We start from the raw sequence: 18037 nt of genomic DNA, 5'->3' as shown, positions 1-18037 counted from the left end.
TGGGGGCTGTACAAGACAAGATCACAGTTAAATGGTATGAAAAGCAGTTTTTTTTTAATTTACAATATAAGACAAAACGCTTTAGCTGTAGTAATGTAGTGAATATAATAAATGTCAAGAGAGATGATTGTCCATCGTACACAAATAATACATACATGTACATTCATGGAAGTTTGGTGCCTAACGTCTTCTAAGCAGCCACCATGGAGACAAATACAATGGAATACAATGATTGACTGACACGGCGGCTACAAAACATGCAGTGTTCATTTTTTTAAAAACAAAAGTAAATAAAATGCTTCAGTAAATAAAAAATAGATATTTGTCATAGCTAAGTGCTTGTAAACAAGTAAGGCAGTTTGTATGTACAATTGGATGGCAGCACTTGGTGGCATCCTTTTGGCTTTAGAGATTTTCTATCAGTAATATCCTGTACACCACAGGTGTCAAACTCAAGGCCCGGATACGGCCTGCCACAGCATTTTATGCGGCCAAATAAAGCAAATCGTGCACATCTACTTCATGTTATTTGTGAAAATCTGTGCCGGAATTAAAAATGGTCTTCAGTTTTAATGTTGAGAGGGAAAAAATTTAACTTTTTTTTTTTTTTTTCTACAGTGGTACCTTGACGAAAAAATGTTTTTGAATGATTATTATGAGCCAATTGGCTAATTATAAAAATGTGAGGTGCAAGCAACTTCAACTACACCACTCAAGTGGGCAGAGGTTGGGTCGGTGGGCTTGCGGCCCCAGGCATCCACCACAGGGGGATCCACATGCTCATGTGCTCTCCCCAGGGAGCAATTAAAAAATCTGTAATGCCCTCACACATGGGCATGGAGAGCCACAGTCGCGGAATGCACATTCAGCCATTTTGTGTACGGTACAGTCAAAAACACAAAATACAAATTGGAAGAAAAAAACTTGCAAGCTTGACCAGATTTTTTTACATTAGTTTTTTTCTTTTCTTTTAATACAATGTTTTCATGATTAAATCACAAAATATATATATTTTGGGAGTGGGGCTGGAACGGATTAATAAAATAAAAAATTCCCATTAACGTGGAAGTCAAGTCAAAAGTTTTCTTGTCTAGTCCAAACGGTATATTCTGGTTAATATTGTTTGTGGCAAGAACAATTAAGCAGAATAATCCAGCCGTGAAAGGAGGTCGACATTAAATGTAGCACCGCCCCCTGCTGTTGACTGAAAATGACGTTAAAGTGCCCATGGCAAACATCACGTGACCAAACCCTGAAACCTGGCGAGCCTGACGTTCGCTCTGCAAAATAAGTTAAAGTACCACTGTAAATTGAACAATAGTCGAACTATATTTTCAAAATTATATGCGTCACGTTGTAGCTTATATGAAATAATACGATGAGGCGATGATACATTTACCGCACATAGTCATAACGGTCGTGTGAGGGGATCAGAACTTCAATGTGGCCCAAGACAAAAATGAGTTTGACACCCACAAGTGTACACTCGTCACATGAGTGTACACTCACGGTGCTGCATGGCGCTTTGCTACATGGCTGTTTACCAACAAGCCGCTTCCATTGAGTCACACAAAAATATGCCTCCAAAGTCATTCGGCATTGGTGAAATTAGTACGCTTGGACCTGGTTTGGTAAAAGTTGGCATCCGCTGCTGACGTGGTTCATCACCTTCTGCTTGAGCTGGGCCACCTGCTCCCGGAGCACGCTGGCCGTGGACGCCAGCTCGGTGTTCTGCGTCTTCAGGCTCTTCACCTTGTCCTCCAGCCGAGAGATCCTCTCCAGTTTCCGCTTGCGGCATTTGGAGGCAGCTATCCGGTTGCGCAGCTTTTTCCTCTCCGCCTTAATGCGCTCCTGGTTGTCCATGTCAATCGGGGAGAGAGGCGGGCTGTCCCCGAGGCTCTGCATGTCCGGAACCGTCTGCGGCTCGTCCTTCACGGCCCCGCCGGCGGAGTGCAACCGGGAGAGCGCCGCCGCGGTGGTCGCGTGCTGCTGTTGCTGGCTGAGGTGGGACGGAGGCGGCGGGAAGGGGATGGTGTCGGTGGAGTAGTTGATCGTGGTGCCGCCCAGCGGGCTAGCGGCGTAGCCGTTTAGCGTAGTGTACACGGGCAGATCCGACGACTGGAGCACGGACGAGCCCACCGCGTTGGCGGCTCCGAGGAGCTCCAGCCGGTCCACCGAGACGCAGCCCGCCTCGTTCAGCTGGTTCTGCTTGTGCAGATCCTCCAGAGCCTTGACGAAGCCTTCCGCGAACTCCTGCTCGTCGCTGGCCGACTTCGGGTAGAGGAATTGCGACGCCGGATTGGCGGCGCCCACCAGCCCGTTGGACTGGATGATGAGACGCTCCAGGTCGGGGGAGGCCAGCTTGAGAAGCCCCAGGTCCGGCGAGTTGAGCAGCACGTCGGCGTCGCGCAGCGGATTAGCCTTGAGCTCGGAGGTCTGCGTGTCCAGGTTGAGGTTAATGTCCTTCTTCATCATGGTTCTGTGGGAAGAGATGTTGGGAGTGGGCTGTGGGAGAGTCGAGCGCGGTGCCTGGGTCGAGGCTCCTGTCCATTCTACGCCCTCACATGAGGGAACGCACTCGCGAATACTAGTATCCAAAACATGGAGGAAACCGGCGAGCCTTTCCCGTAAACCTCCACCCTCTTTCCTTAGAGGGTTTCAAACGCGGGGGCCCTGCTGTATTCGTCTCTTCCGTGTGGCACGTCTGCTATGCACCGCTCGCTTTCTAGCCCTAAAAATTCCATTATGTCACCCCAGAGCGCGCAGATTGGCCCAAAATGACGTGCGTTTCCGGTCACATTTGAATAAGGGGCAGGCCCGGCCTTTGTTGCTATGGACACTCTAGGTAAACTCCAAACAGTGCAATGCATTGTGGTTTGATGTCATAGCATAAAAAAGCTCAGGGTCGCCAAAAGAGAGCAGAGCGAGGGAGAGAGACTGCATGGGCGGGGAAGGTGTGAGAGTCGAGAGCTGGAGGAACCACAAGCAACCATTAGAAAACTGCTTAATATAAAGCAGATTGAGAGTGAAAGCTTTGCTTTTCACAACTACATTGTGGAATCTGCGTCTTTTTATGTACTGAATGTAAGTAAGGTGCCTAAAATGCACTCGTGTACTTATACAAGTACAAGTACTGATACAACTCCTTAAAATCATGTAAAGTGTAAATAAATGTCTTGTAAATTTGACACACTAGAGGAGTGGAGTCAACCTAATTATTTTCTTTACAATAATATTATATATATATATATGATTGCCCCGAAATGGATGAAAAAACACAATATTAATCAGAATATATATATATATATACATATATATATATTCTGAACACACGATATTAATTGCTTTCGACTTAACATCACAGTTGCTCAGGGCTCACTTAACGACCAATCACATCTCACCTGTTTTTCTGAAGCTGAGCTGTGATTGGTCATGACTCCGTACCTGTTCCTTAAGTAACTGTGATGTCATTTTCAGTCGACGGCAAGTGACAAAATGGCCGCTCCCTGAGATGGATAAAATGGGGTGTATTTTACTGCTGAACTCATATTCCACAAACACAATATTAATCAGGATGTCGTGTTTAGATTGATTGGGGCACATACAAAATATTGTAAAGAACAGTTTTGGGTTGGCATACAATGTTACTGTTAATACTTGTGTTAAGAAATTAGCACAATGGGAAAAAAACTTCTTTCCACCAAAAATAATAATTCTCCCTGCCTTATTAACTTGCATTGTGAAGAGTGAACGAACACCAATCACAGGACACTAACAAAATTCAAAACAATGCGTTTCCATAACTTCGCTAATGTGAACTGACTAACAAAAAAATACCAAATGATCAATAATAACTGCAAGTGTCTCTGTACTGTGTGTTATTGCTGATTAGAGTTATAATTTGTGAATGGTGGAAGTTTGTGTTTTTTAAGCTGGCACGAGACACAAAGCATTTGCCGCAATTCATTCTTGGAGCTGAGAACAAGGAAATAAATAACTTGTGTCATCTTTGTTAGTACTCCCTGGTTCACGCCTTGTAAGTCCCCAAGGTCTCTTTTTTTTGGGGGGGGGGGTCATTGTCCACACAGGTTGGAAAAAAGTAACAAGCCTATTTTGTTAAAATAAGTAGAGTATAAAGTATATATTTTCAAACATAGGGAGCAAAAGTAAAGAAGTTGTCTGAAAAATAAATACTGTACTCAAAAGTACAGACACCCAAAAAAATTGAAGAAAATATTTTGAATTTGTCACTTCCCACCACTGGCACAGCGTGAGATGCGAGGCCTGGAGGAAACACATGCTTGCATTTGGTACAGCATAATATAAAGCAGATTTAAAATGAAATGTTGACTCTTCTGCAACAAAGAATAGCGGAATGAAAATCACGTTTGCACACGAGGGAAACTTTAAATATGTCACAACAGAGGAAAATGTTGAATACTGTTCAAGAAGTGGAAATAGGAAGGAGACAGCAGAAAAGGGGAATGTTTATGTTTTACTGAATAAAGGGAATATCTGTAATTTCAGACATTTTTTTCAAGAGAGCGAAAGGAAAGTTAATAATCACACGATCAATACAAAGAATGTCAATGCAGGCAATCCTTTGGAAAATTTCGGAGGGAAAAACAGAATAGGATTCATCTAGATTGTTCTGACTAGCACAAGGACCATGAGGTGGAACCTGCGGTTTAGCATGTTATTTTGTCTGCCCATACACGGCGACGACGTCAGCAGACTGCCTGCATCAGTACCACCAGTGAGCCGAAAGGGCATCATTAGTTTCCACGGCAACACTGACATAGCGAGTGACGCAGATAGCGACGGAGAAAGGTGAATGGGTTCTGCATTGCAGCCCGTGTGGGCGGCGGATGGGGGGGTGTTATTCTGCGTGAGTGGGAGGCCTGTCATTCATAAGTATGAATCAGTGTTGTCATTAGTAACATTAGAAGCCTCAATTTGAATACACCCATGTCCAACTCCTATATTAAAAAACAACACTCCTCTCCATCCTACGTGAAGCACATTATTCCCACAATGCCACTCCACAGCCACATAGCGTCCAGTGTGAGTCATTTCGCAACCAACTGGGTGTGGATTGCACTGAACGTGGAAAAAAAAAAAAAAAAAACAGGCTTTCCTGTAAAAACCTTAGATTAGCTCTGCTTAAATGACAACAAACTGAGCAGATTTATCCTGGGAATCGTACAACTGTGAATATGTCACTTTGTGTGACATACAGTTCCCCCTTCCACTGCATTTCAAGTGCCCTTTGACTTGTATACACTCCCTTGAGAGACGCTAACAAGCCATGCATGTTGTCACCAACGCCCTGTGTCTAGAACACGTTCCTACAGCTGAGTTTCATTCACCACTACAACGAATGGTGGGCGGTTACACACACTCAGAAGGGATGGTCGGGTTTTAATCACGTTAGCCTCAGTTAGCCAGTTCTGACAGATCCTGTCAAGTGAATTTGAGAGGTCAGTTTTGTTTAAAGATAATGGCTGGAAATGTGCAAAGATTGAGGTAAATGTAGATTAATAGCTAGTGTAAACTAAAGAAACAACTAAAACTAAAATTGAAAATCATTTTAGTTAACGAAATAGATGAAAATGAGTTGACAGTCTCATTAACTACGCAGCTAGCAACAATAATTAGCCGATAAACAACTAACATTTGCTTACTTACCTTTCTTTGTCCAACTTCAGGTGTTGAACGAAGTTTGAAGTTGTTGCCTCTCCGTCAGTGATCCAATCTTGGACATACTGCAATTATTTTTGTTGTTGTTGACCACCCCATAGTTTTTATACCCAAACAACTAGTGGTGCTACTGATCACAAAAGTCACAGATCGGATTGTAAAAAAAAATATAAAAACATTTAAATGAAATTAGATAAATAGAACTTTGTCTTAATTTATTTTATAACATGCATTTGCCCATTAAATTTGAAAATATATATAAAAACTCAAAATGTCTAATGCGGCCGTTAGGATTTAGGAACACAACTTTAAGTGCAATATAAAGTAAGATACATCATTATTTTATACATGGTCCATGTATAAAATAACAAGGTGAAAGTATTCTGCCTTATGTTATATTGCACTTGTAATGCACTTGAAGTTGTTGTTTTTTTGTTTAGTTTTTTTTTTAAAGCTAGCGCTTTATAAAATAACTATAAATGAAGGCAGTTCTATTTATTTATTTCTAATAATGAAAAATACATCTAAGTGCAATTTAAGGCACATTCCCGTCGTTTAAACAGGGAAAGTGGAATTACAAAGTAGCATAGGTCCACAATAAGAAAAGCAAGCGAGCCAAGCAATAGCTGTCAAACTACTGTTGCCAGCCAGGCACTCGATGCTAATGCTAACAGTTAGCTACTAGCCACGAACGCCGGACTTTGTACCGTATCGTGCAATGACGGCGTAATTAACTTGCAGTTTCTTCGCGTCCTAAATTCGCTATTTAATATACTTTCAGGGTGGCATTATGATAATGGTGGTAGAAAATACGTAATTTCTATAAAAACGTCAATAATGCAAGCCAAAATGTCAAAGGGAAGTAGTCAAGCTAGCGGTCACGCCACCATGCAGACAGACTTCAAAGTAAAATCCACCAAGGCTATTGCATTGGTGTTGTAATGTATTATTTGGCCAGATTTATTTTGAAGTTTGCTTTAGCGTAGGCGGGGTGTGTTTGCGCCTTTGCGGCTCCCCTGACATGTCTGACTGGCTGTTAGCCCAGCTCGCACACACCGAGGGGAACTTACTCGTTAACATACATTTTAATCTTGTTTAGGTGGAAGTCTCTTCAAGTCAAAGGGCTCAAGTCCAAGTCGAGTTGCAAGTCTTTAAAAAAAAATTCAACTCGAGTCTAAAGTCGTCAAATTCATGACTCCAGTCCAAGTCACATGACTCAAGTCCACACCTCTGGTTTGTAGTATAGTTTTTGGATTTACAAGCCATTGATAGGTCATTAAAAAATATATATTTTAAAAAGTATGTATTTATTTTTGTGTTGGGGGGAGGGTGTTCAACTGATACTTGATTCTACATCAAAAATCAGAATTTTACAAAATATTATCTGGACTTGAACAATTAACGCGACTGAACTTCACAAGTGTGCAAAAATTACAGCAAGTGATTCACACCAATACGCCGAGTGATTGATCCTCGCACACATACCAACTCACTGCAATGGAGAAACGGCGAGCCCTGGTGTTCTTATGAGGAAACATTCCGATTTAGTGGATTGAGCCACAAACGACATGACGTGATTGTCAAGAAAGAACTGGCTATGTTTAATATGCAGTAATACAAAGAGCGTAAAACAGAAGCTTGTGTGTATTTGAGAGGCTGTTGACTTCACTTGTGCATTTCAGCGACAGAGACTCCTCCACGTTCTGCTTTTTCAGCCACAGGTAAGCTATGTAAAAAGTTATAAAGGTCAGCCGAGCCATGCACTCGATTAGGTAATGTCATGGGGAAAACAACACCAATTACAATATTTTGTACCTCAATCATAAAATGGTAATAAAGATTGTTTTCTTCTTCAGGAGGAAGAAAACTATTCTTGAGCTCCCGTTTTCATTTGCACTAAATTGTAGTATGCATCCCGGTGCAGTGGGTGGCAGTATAGGCACGTCCACGGGTTTACACTTATGTAAGTAAAGTGCGTCATTTCCTGTGCATTGACAGGACTTTCGCCAATGTTTATGGTGGACGCTTCACTTCATTCACTCACATTGAGCAACTACAACAACTAACGAGAATGGGCAACAAGAAAAAAGTTATAGTAACAGGTAAGATCATTCCAATGAATAAACGACTAGACTGTTCATGTAGATTGTTGTAATTGTGATAGTTAGCTAACCAACGTACGAGGGGCAATTTCACTGTGTTCATACGAATCATAAAATGCAATTTATTTTTAGAATGATGAGCATTTTTATTTTCGTAGCTTTTCCGCCTTTTCTTAAACCAAACAGGTGATTCAAACACCTGCGATTAATATTTAACTTAAGCCTTTAGACTTGCATGGATTTACAGCTGTTTTTCTCCCATCCTGTAATACAGTAACCCCAACCTTGTGGTTTCTGTGCACTTTCTGAAAGACCTTACGGTATCACAAGGTGACACTAGGTAATGTTATGAGATGAGGTAAATGAATAACTTTTCAAGTGTTTTTGTGATTATATAGTTTGTTGTATAGTGTACTTATAGTTTAAAGTACAAATACAGGCTTTTACTGTATATATACTTTTTTTTTTAATTACTCATGTTTTTAAGTATTTGTGGCAGGGGATGGTCCCTATCCTCCACTATTTTAAATGATTATTGAACTTTACAGTTTGTATATTCTTTATTATTATGGGTTTAGTTGCAGTAATGTAATGTAGAAATACGCTTGACTGAGAAGTGTTTCTAAACTTTTGTTTACCGTAGCTACTCATTTAATGTTTTAGACACAACTCTTCTATTAGATCACATTAATTAAATGATTTTTTTTAAACCCATTTAAAACCATGCTTAATACAAGTGTAGCCCAGCCCTGCTAATCATGTTGTGGGTGTAGAAACTTGTGTGTTTATCATGTAAATTAGCTATTCTTGCTCACAGAAACAGATTTGCTTGGTTGATTAATTTGACTCTTACAGACCAAATGTGAAGTAAGGTTGGCCAACCATGTTTTTGAGTAATACCAATGGCTAAAACCATTTTAAGCATATTTTCGTTGTTTTTTTTGTTTTTTTAACGCAACCCTACTGGGTTCTTGGTTTGACCCATAGCAACGCCCTTGACAGCGAAATTGATTTTCTTCGCCAATCTTCATAAATCTTGGGAAATGACGTCACACAGGGGAGTAGCGAATTTACGAGGGCAGTCAGCCGTTGTACTGTATTTTTGATTGTCTCCTTTGATTGTTATTCGCTGAGACGGCACGACGCTGTGTGGCGATGTACTGTTCTCAGTCAAAACAAAAGTTGTGTGAGTGGCCAAAAGATAATAAGGCACGTAAATGGACCGCTTTCGTTGGCACGAAGCGAGTGAATTCCACGCCGTGGTGGAGGAGTGTTCTGTGTTACAAACACTTCGAAGATGCCTGCTTTCGCAACCAGTTTGCTTTTGATAAAGGATTTGCAACAAAGTAAGATAAGATCCACTGATTGTCACACCCATCTAAGTGGGGCGAAATTTGTTCTCCGCATTTGACCCATCCCCTGAGGGAGCGGTGAGCAGCAGCAGCGCCGCGCTCGGGAATCATGTGGTGATCTAACCTCCCAATTCCAACCCTTAATGCTGAGTGTCAAGCAGAGTGGCAATCGGTCCCATTTTTATAGTCTTTGGTATGACCCGGTCGGGGATTGAACCCACGACCTCCCAGTCTCAGGGCGGACAGTCTAACCACTCGGCCACTAAGCTGGTAAGTAAGTGTGATTGTAAACATTTTGGAAAAACGTGTAGTGTCTTGGAATTTCTGTATAAATGATTTTGTCAAAGCAGAGCTGCCAACTGGTATGGAATGAACAGTAGAAGCTAGCGGCGTTAGTCAAAAGCTAGCGGCGTTAGCGAAAAGCTAGCGCCATTAGCCAAAAGCTAGCGACGTTAGCCAAAAGCTAGCGGCATTAGCCGAAAGCTAGCGGCGTTAGCCGAAAGCTAGCGACGTTAGCCGAAAGCTAGCGGCGTTAGCCGAAAGCTAGCGGCGTTAGCCGAAAGCTAGCGGCGTTAGCCGAAAGCTAGCGGCATTAGCCGAAAGCTAACGTCTCCGATCGATGCTATTCATGAGTAATAATGGCAGTGAGACAAATTGTTCTGAAAGTAAATTTCGATAAGTTGGCAGCTCTGCTTTGTTGATGAATGAACATGACACGTCCTCTTGGAAAACTGCCAATCATAAGTCAATCTTACTGCATTTTATGATTCATTAAATAATTAAATTTTGGTAAGGGTTAGGTAGCTAAGGATGGATGTTAGCTACCTATTTATCCCTTACCAAATTAGGTTCCACTTCCTACCTTACCCATGTGTTCTGTTTGTTTTTCCCCAATTTATCCATGATATTCTCATAAAACGTCTCCGACTGTGTCGGTGTATAAACACTGGATACGTGACAGTATTTTTTTTTAATAGGTTTTATAGGTTTCGTTATAAATTCATTCGCAAAGCATATTTTTAGTGTCTTCTCACGTTAATTCTGCAGGTTATTGCTCAACGCAACTGCTGTCCCAACAATTCACCTGCCTCCACAAGACCGGCAGCAGGTTCAAAATCTACCTGTCCAGCTTGCAGCAGCAACAAACCGAAAAAGGAAGCGAGCCGTAGCTGAGGCTGTCAGCTCTGCAGCTGCCTCCGAACAAGAGATGGCTGAGTCTGGGAGTCACTTATTGCAGGATGAATCCACCACATAGTGTGGATAAACGTAAGTTAGGTGGAGATGTTTGAGTCACTATAAACTTGCATGGTTCAAATGTGTTGGATGGCCGTGATACAGTCATATTGAAATGGTGGTCACTGGTCCAATGAGTACCATTGGTCATAATCATATACATCCATTCAGCAGCATTATAATCATGTTTATCTTTTCAATTCGTTCAGAGGTGCAGACATTGAAGTATTGTCCATGCGAGAAATGTAAGAAGAGGGCAAATCAACGGTCCATTGGTATACAATGCATCTTGGGCCAGCCAGAACCCAAAAGGAAAAAAAGCAAGCGAGGCTTTAAGAATATTCAGGTAAACATCAGCTTGAATTGTTATGAAGCCCAAATGTTGAAATGGAGCGAATTCAATGTTATTATGACCTACACGTAATGTTACACTACGTATTTGCCCCGATACGCGGGCTGTGAATTGAAAAATCAACCTGTATTGGGTATATGTTTTCAGATTCCTGAATATTCTGTGTCACAATAAGTGAGACAATTCCGTCACCAGGTCACGTATATCCATGAAACACTGACAACCACATGGACAAAAAAGCACTGCGCTCTTTTGGGGTCCATTAAGGAGAAGGAACTGGTCCTTGGAGGAGATGGAAGCTGCGACTCCATGGGTCACTGTTCCAAGTACGGGAGTGTAATTTGATGGAACTGAAACTCAACAAGCAGTAAAAAGTTAATATTTTGTGCAGAATGAATTTGATAACTTCATGATTTTTTTCTTGTACAATAAATAACTTTAAAAACAAATTTTCCCACTTGCTGTCGACTGAAATATATATATATATATATATATATATGATTTTATTTTATTTTATTTTATTACCACTCCGATAGTTGGAGTTGATAACATCTTAGAGCTGTGGCGTCAGCGATACAGTTGATTTTTCAACTGTCTTCTGCATGAGTCTTATGATCTGTGTGATGTTGACCATGCAGACGTAATTACGCCAAATGAAGTCTTAATACACTGCTGCGTAAATTTGGTTCATGTTCTGATGATGTAAAGTTGTTCCTGTTTAAATCATATTGTACACCTCCTGTATACAGCTTACCTTTGGCATAATTATAAAAAAGCAAGTACAGTGGTATCTCGGATGTTTGAACATAATTCGTTCCCACGAAGTGTTCAAAGTCAGAATTGTTCAAGCTCCGAAACATTTTTTCCCAAAGGAAATAATGTAAATGCAATTAATCCGTTCTCAAGCTCCAAAAACAGAAAATTCCTATTTTAATTTCTATTTATGTGTTTTGCATTTGCATTTGCAGTCCAGTACAGTATTTAAACAATAAAAAAATACCTTACTTTACCTGTTGTGGTGTAATGGCATCAGCGGATGATAAATGCTATGTTAATGCTAGCTTGAGTTCTGTACTGAGTTTGTGTATTTTACATTGGGCATATTACACTACTAAGCGGTCCTTGCGTGCGTTGTTTAACGTCAGGCACGTTGTTGAACAGCTAAGGGGGGTCCTCGTGCCAGTATTTACAGAAGTAGCCACGGTCGTTACAAAGGCGATAATCTCCTTCCTAATTCCACTGTGGTTCGTAGCACTGTGTTTTTTTTTTGTTGTTGTTTTTTGCTGCCACTGGCACTGTTGTCTTTCTTTGGGCCCATGGCAATGAAAAATGACGTGGAAAAAATCAAAAGTAGAGCATGGAGCACCTCCGGGAATATTCACGATCTGACCGGAAATGAGCAGTGCATGGTCTCAACTACCGCAACGTGAGCATTCGGCATTGCTCGGCTTCGCTCGGCTACGCGTTTTCAAGGTACGTTCGTTTTAGCTTGCTTTGCTTGGGTGTTCGAACGCCGAAAAGAGTTCAAACTCCGAGGCATTTTTTACTCCGATTTTTTTGTTTGAATTTCGAATGTAGGAGTTCCGAGACGTTCAAACTCCGAGGTTCCACTGTATGTAGAGGCTTCAGGTGGCCAATAATGATGCTCTACGAGTGCTTTTAAGAAGGCTACGATGGACTAGTCACTAGTGCAACTGAGATGTTTGTGTCTGAACACTTTGCAAGCTGTACTAAGAACTTTAATGTATAGTTTTATTGGTAGACTGGAAAAGTCTCAAAATAAAACGTTGGATGTAGTGCAATTCGCTACCAGTCAAACATATGGAAACATTGGTATGCCTGTCTTTTTAATTTTAATTATTTTTTTTTAATCTTTGTATGTTCTTTTGTTTTGCTTGTTTTTGTTTCTTGTTAAGAGTGGACCCTGAGTCTGGAATAAATGGAATTAAATTTGGTTAAAAATATATAAGTACATGGATGGAATCATCTGTAATGGCATACAACTAACAATGCTGCTGCTATATGCCATCAAATGGGATAACTATATATTACTAGAAGATTATGTACCATATATTACTACTTTATGTGGAAAAACAACAACATAGCTCTTGCATGGGACAATCAACTAAAACAAAACTGGAAGATTTTTTTATGCGGGATTAATTGATGCATTGCAGCTCTACAAGTAGGTCATCTCATAAAGTGCTAATTTACAGCACGGCACAGCATCGAATTTCAAACAATAACGCTGGACTAATAACCGCAGCCGATATATCTTACCAATATTCTAATCTCAATGGGTCTCGTCTCCACTCCATGTCAGGTCGTCCGGGCACAACATTTTCAGCATCTGGCTCGTACATATATAATCCAACATATAACGCGGCAACCTCTTCCTCCAACTCCAACATTTAAGATCGACATAATGCTTTCTGAATCCATTTTTGACTGACTTTGTATACGTTCTGCCATTGTTGATGTGATGTTTCACTTCCGGATTTGTTGGTCGCCAGGCTCTAACTTCGGAAAAACGATTATTTTGTCAAATATACATAACATTTTCATGCTTTATTTTGCTTTATGAAATTACCTCAAATTTGGTCTCTAATGGCTGGGCAGGCACTCTAGACCAGACATGGGCAAACCCCGGCCCGCGGGCCAAATACGGCCCGTTATGCGTTTCAATCCGGCCCGCCGAATTTATCCAATAAGGCTAGAAATTTTTGTGTTTTTTTTTTTTTTTTTGTTCAGCTCAGTGGCCGAGTGGTTAGAGTGTCCACCTTAAGACTTGGGAGGTCCTGGGTTCAATTCCCGGCCGGGTCATACCAAAGACTATACTAGACTATATAACTTCTACACACCCGGAAAATATGATCACCGGGTCGGGGTCTCACTGATAAACTCGTTTACGCACAGAAAGGGGACAGAAAGATACGCAGGGCACATTCATAACAATGTTTGCAATTTATTAAAATAAACGGGAGAATGGCAGTAAGCTTAACTCAAGATAACTGATTCAAAAAATATAATTCTTCCTGGATTTGGACATTTACAGCAGGAGACGGCAGGGTTTTGTGTTGAACACAGCAATAATGTCCTGATAGTCCAGAGAATCGCTCAATTCTTTTTTGAAAGAAAGCAGGGACAAAGAGTTCAGTCTATCAGTCAACATTGTGGCACTGTTGCGTGTTTTGATCCTTTTGACAGCTGAAGATAGTCTTTCTACATGTTGTCATGGGTGAAGTGAGGAGCGCGCATGCAGGAGACTGTTGATATTGGTGAAGACATCCCCGGGGCGTGCGTCGAGCACTTCTATGAGCGTTTCCTCGTTGGCTTTTGGCTTCTTTTTGAGCTGCTGCACAAACACCGTGCGCTATGCGTCCCCCACGGAGATGGAAAAGTGGTCAGAGACGGATTGGATGTACGCGCTTTGTCCTCAGCGCGTGACAGGCAGCAGCGGCTATCATGCAGCCGCATGTGTCACACGTACTGTGGGCCCGGGTTAAAAATGGGTGGGCCAATGGAAAAAAATTCTTTAACTTTACGCCTTGAATTGAAATCTATTAATAATAGATGCAGTCACCAGGTTTGACAGATCACAGTGTATGTGCTATTATAATCTATTTACATTTCTCCTCCCACTTTGCCAAATAGTGTGTAAATGCCGCATCTTGCATATTCATTGAGGCAAACGTACTCCCTGGATTAGGGCTATTTTATAATAATCATAATAATAATAATAATACATTTCATTTAAAAACAGCACCTTTCAGAACACCCAAGGTCACTTTACAAAGCATAAAAACACAGCAAAAGTTGAGCTAAAACAATAAAAATGAAGCTATTGGAAAAGCTGTTTTAAATATGTGGATTTTGCACATTTGAAAAACGCAGTGCACACTATAAGTAAATTGGGTTGTACATTTATCTGTGTGTTTTTACTGTGCTATGAGGTCCAAATGTTCCTGGTCCGGCCCATCTGTCAAAATTTCAAACCCATTGTGGCCCGCAAGTCAAAAAGTTTGCCCACCCCTGCTCTAGACACACAACTATTTGTATACAATACATTGAAAATTTTTTTTTTTAAATATGTCCCCTTGAAGCATGTAATTGTGGTCAGCCAAAAAAAAGTAACATTTTAGGACTTATTCTTCATTCTAATCTTCAGGCTTCGAGCCCTTTGGACAACATGCTGTGAACTCCAGCTGGGTGGCAGTACAAGTAAGACCTTACTTGCTGCTTCATATTTTACAAGTTGAATTGTCTTTCTAATGTGTTTCGCAAGGGCTGTGCCACTTACATCACAACACAATTGTGGGGATGGAGGGATGAATTATTGGACTACTATTTGTTTCCCTGACAGGAACTGGAGCGTTTGGGGCTGGGTGAGGGCGTCGATCTTCATGTCTGCGAGGTGCCAGTGGAATACCAGGCAGTGCAGAGTCTACTTCCATCTCTGTGGGAGCAACACATACCACAGGTGATTTACAAAGTGCATGTCAGGCTTTTGCAAACTTATATTGAGCAGAGGCACATATTTTACAGATATTTTACAATCTCCGCCCACACCACCAAACATAAATGGGAGTCACTGCAATACAGGGATGTGATTTTTCCGCTAATTCGCGGAATTCCGCTTTTTTTAATCCCCCCCCCCCCCCCAAAAAAAAAAAATCCGATTTTTTTTTTATTATTATTTTTTTTTTTTAGTAGTTCATTGTTCATGACTCCAACAGATAACATCTTCTGCTATAACAAAGACATTTGTGGTATGCTCTAATATGAGTTACTTTTCATTTGGTCATGATACAATTATTTGTTCATGAAATTTGAACTCTTCAACATTATTTATGTGTTAACTTAGTAATCACATTAGTTAGATATGATGATATTCTCAGTGATAGTTTTTAAAAGCAAAGGCAGTCCAATGTTTTTGAATGTGACTGATTTTGAGTTGACTAAAACTGCCATTTTATATGGGATAGTTCAATATACATTGAAAATTTATGCTGTTGTTTTGTCTATTTCTTTGTCATGTGAGTGCATTGAAAGTACTTAAAAACACAGAAAACCCATGAGCTCCGCCCTTGTCCCCCCACCAGGGCACTGCCCTGGACCTAGCTGGGTGCCAGCGGCCCCCAGACCCCCGGCTAAATTTTCAGATAATTTCACTTTGGTCAAATCACATCCCTGGCAATAGATAACTCTGTGTGAACTATGAAATGCTGCTGATTTGATAAATAAAGTTACAATAAAAAAAATCTGTATGTGTTTTTTTTTTCGGGGGGGGGGGCTAATATGCAGTTAGTAGTCCATGTTGGCGTGTCAGGCTTGGCGACCACAGTGACTCTGGAGCAGTGTGGCCACAACAAGGGCTATAAACGCCCGGACAACTGCCGCTTCTGCCCGGCTTCTCAATGCTGCATGGAGGACGGGCCCGACTGCATCAGCTCTCTGCTGGACATGGACACGGTCTGCGAGAGGGTCAACGACGCCGATGTAGGGGTCACTGTGTCAGTGTCCAAGGATGCCGGAAGGTGTGTGATAAAAAGAAGCCCACCCTGCAATTTCTACACTCATGTATTTTCATGTCTGTACTAGACTGCCCCCAGGTGGCCAAGGCTTGAACACCATAAGGAGCAGCACAATGACCATTGAATTGAAACTCAAAAAAATGTGGCAAAAATTTTATAATTCTTCATATTCTATTTAACTCATTCACTGCCATTGACGGCTATAGAGGTCAAGAATTAATTTTAACTATTTCTATTAGTTTAACATTTTTCCCACTTTTGTTAACAAGAGTATGAAAACCTAGAATTTTTTATTTCTATTGTACATTTAGAACAGATATAAAATTTGTGATTAATCGTGAATTAACTAGTGAAGTCATGCTATTAATTGTGATTTTTTTTTTTTAATAATCTTTTCTTTACAAAAAATATTTAAAAAAAAAAAAACTTTTTTTTTTAAGAAAAGATTATTAAAAAAAATATTAATCCCATAACTTCACTAGTTAACTCATGATTAATCACAAATTTGATATATTTTCCAAATTTACAATGCATTTTTTTTTCTAGGTTTTCATACTCTTGTTGACGTCTATAGCCGCAAATGGCAGTGAATGAGTAAATTATGTAATTATTTTATATTTTTATGAAATTAAATATTATAAGAAAGCAACACAAATGCAATATATTACTAGCCGAAACGTTTGTTTTGTATTTTTTTCCCCTCCTAAACGTCACTAAACATTTTCAACAATCGTTTGCCAGATACCTGTGCGACTACACCTACTATTCGTCTCTGTTCCTCGGCCACGGCCGCTCGGCCTTCATCCACGTGCCTCCGCTGGGAAAGCCCTACAGCAGTCAGCAGCTGGGCCGAGCCCTTCAGGCTGTAGTGCAGGAGATGTTGACACTATTGGAGGTGGCCAACATTGAAGAGCAGCACTGCAAACATGCACAATAACAGTACCATGACCCCCTCTGACTTTTTTTTTTCCTAACTGGTGTCATCCCTCGCACCAAGAGATGCTTTATGACATTGGTTGTAAAGAATTTCAAATCCATACTTTGAACTTTTTCTCCACCAATGCCAATGGACCTCCACTGGCAGACCATAATAATGTTGCATCATGTAGTAAAAGGATCACGATAGCTACATTTTCACTGTGATTAATTAGCATGTTTACAGTATTTAGATTTCTGCAAGGTGACTTAAGTTTCCTATGCATTTTTGCTTGTTTTGCACAGATCTCAGGGAGAATAATGAATATGCAATTAATATTTGAAGGTAATGATGAAGCGTGTATCAGTGATTTATGCAAAAAGTGGCTGCATAATATTAAAATGTTTTGCAGTAATGTATTTTTGTCCTCATTGAAATGTACTAGTCAAGTCATCTTTATGTAGTGTTACATTAATTATTCTCCAATAGTCTACTCTAGAATTAATCATTATTACTTTATGTAAAAGCATAGAGCTCTTGCCCATTAGATGCACTTAATGGTTACTTAAAAATAAACCGTGTGCTATAGATAATTTACAAATGGGATGATTGAAATTCAGCTTCATGAGCCACATAGTTATATTAAACGTAACACTACAACCTAATATAAAGATGCAATTTCTGTATAAGTCTCACAATATACATTTCAGTTAAATCAAGTACACATGATTGTTGTTGACAGTTTTGTCATCGTTAGAGGTGAACATGTGACTTCTAAAACCTGACCTTGATGAATAAACGTGTGTTTTTAATAGACGATAATGACGTCATTACGCCGTCCCGATTTC

General features: G+C 40.5%; 1 protein-coding gene and 1 pseudogene across 2 annotated transcripts; one reads left to right on the top strand and one right to left on the bottom strand.

Annotated features, from left to right (window-relative positions):
- Nucleotides 1-32: 32 nt before the first annotated feature.
- On the bottom strand, nt 33-2959 carry LOC144043006 (transcription factor JunD-like; annotated as a pseudogene).
- A 4274-nt stretch (nt 2960-7233) lies between these two features.
- On the top strand, nt 7234-17604 carry pgpep1 (pyroglutamyl-peptidase I). Of its 2 annotated transcripts, XM_077559606.1 has the most exons (8): nt 7696-7802; nt 10202-10420; nt 10597-10733; nt 10887-11065; nt 14908-14960; nt 15103-15219; nt 16044-16276; nt 17015-17604. In XM_077559606.1, the coding sequence occupies exons 4-8, from the start codon at nt 11032-11034 to the stop codon at nt 17208-17210; spliced, it is 633 nt and encodes a 210-aa protein (XP_077415732.1). In that variant the 5' UTR covers nt 7696-7802; nt 10202-10420; nt 10597-10733; nt 10887-11031; the 3' UTR covers nt 17211-17604. The 2 variants fall into 2 exon arrangements, with proteins under 2 accessions (XP_077415733.1, XP_077415732.1); XM_077559607.1 differs by lacking the exons at nt 10202-10420; nt 10597-10733; nt 10887-11065 and adding an exon at nt 7234-7421 and having other exon boundaries at nt 7699-7802.
- Nucleotides 17605-18037: the final 433 nt, after the last annotated feature.

Source organism: Vanacampus margaritifer, chromosome 2, assembly GCF_051991255.1.
Source record: "Vanacampus margaritifer isolate UIUO_Vmar chromosome 2, RoL_Vmar_1.0, whole genome shotgun sequence".
In the NCBI taxonomy this organism is placed as follows: Eukaryota; Metazoa; Chordata; class Actinopteri; order Syngnathiformes; family Syngnathidae; genus Vanacampus; species Vanacampus margaritifer.
The sequence above is the reverse complement of the archived record's forward strand: the minus strand, read 5'-3'. Positions and strand labels throughout refer to the sequence as shown.

Bases quoted from the DNA above. Each gene is read 5' to 3' on its own strand.
- pgpep1 (XM_077559606.1), top strand. From the start codon at position 11,032: ATGGAAGCTGCGACTCCATGGGTCACTGTTCCAA. The intron at 14,961-15,102 runs GTAAGACCTTAC...TTTCCCTGACAG, and splicing joins CCAGCTGGGTGGCAGTACAA to GAACTGGAGCGTTTGGGGCT. The intron at 15,220-16,043 runs GTGATTTACAAA...GCTAATATGCAG, and splicing joins GGGAGCAACACATACCACAG to TTAGTAGTCCATGTTGGCGT.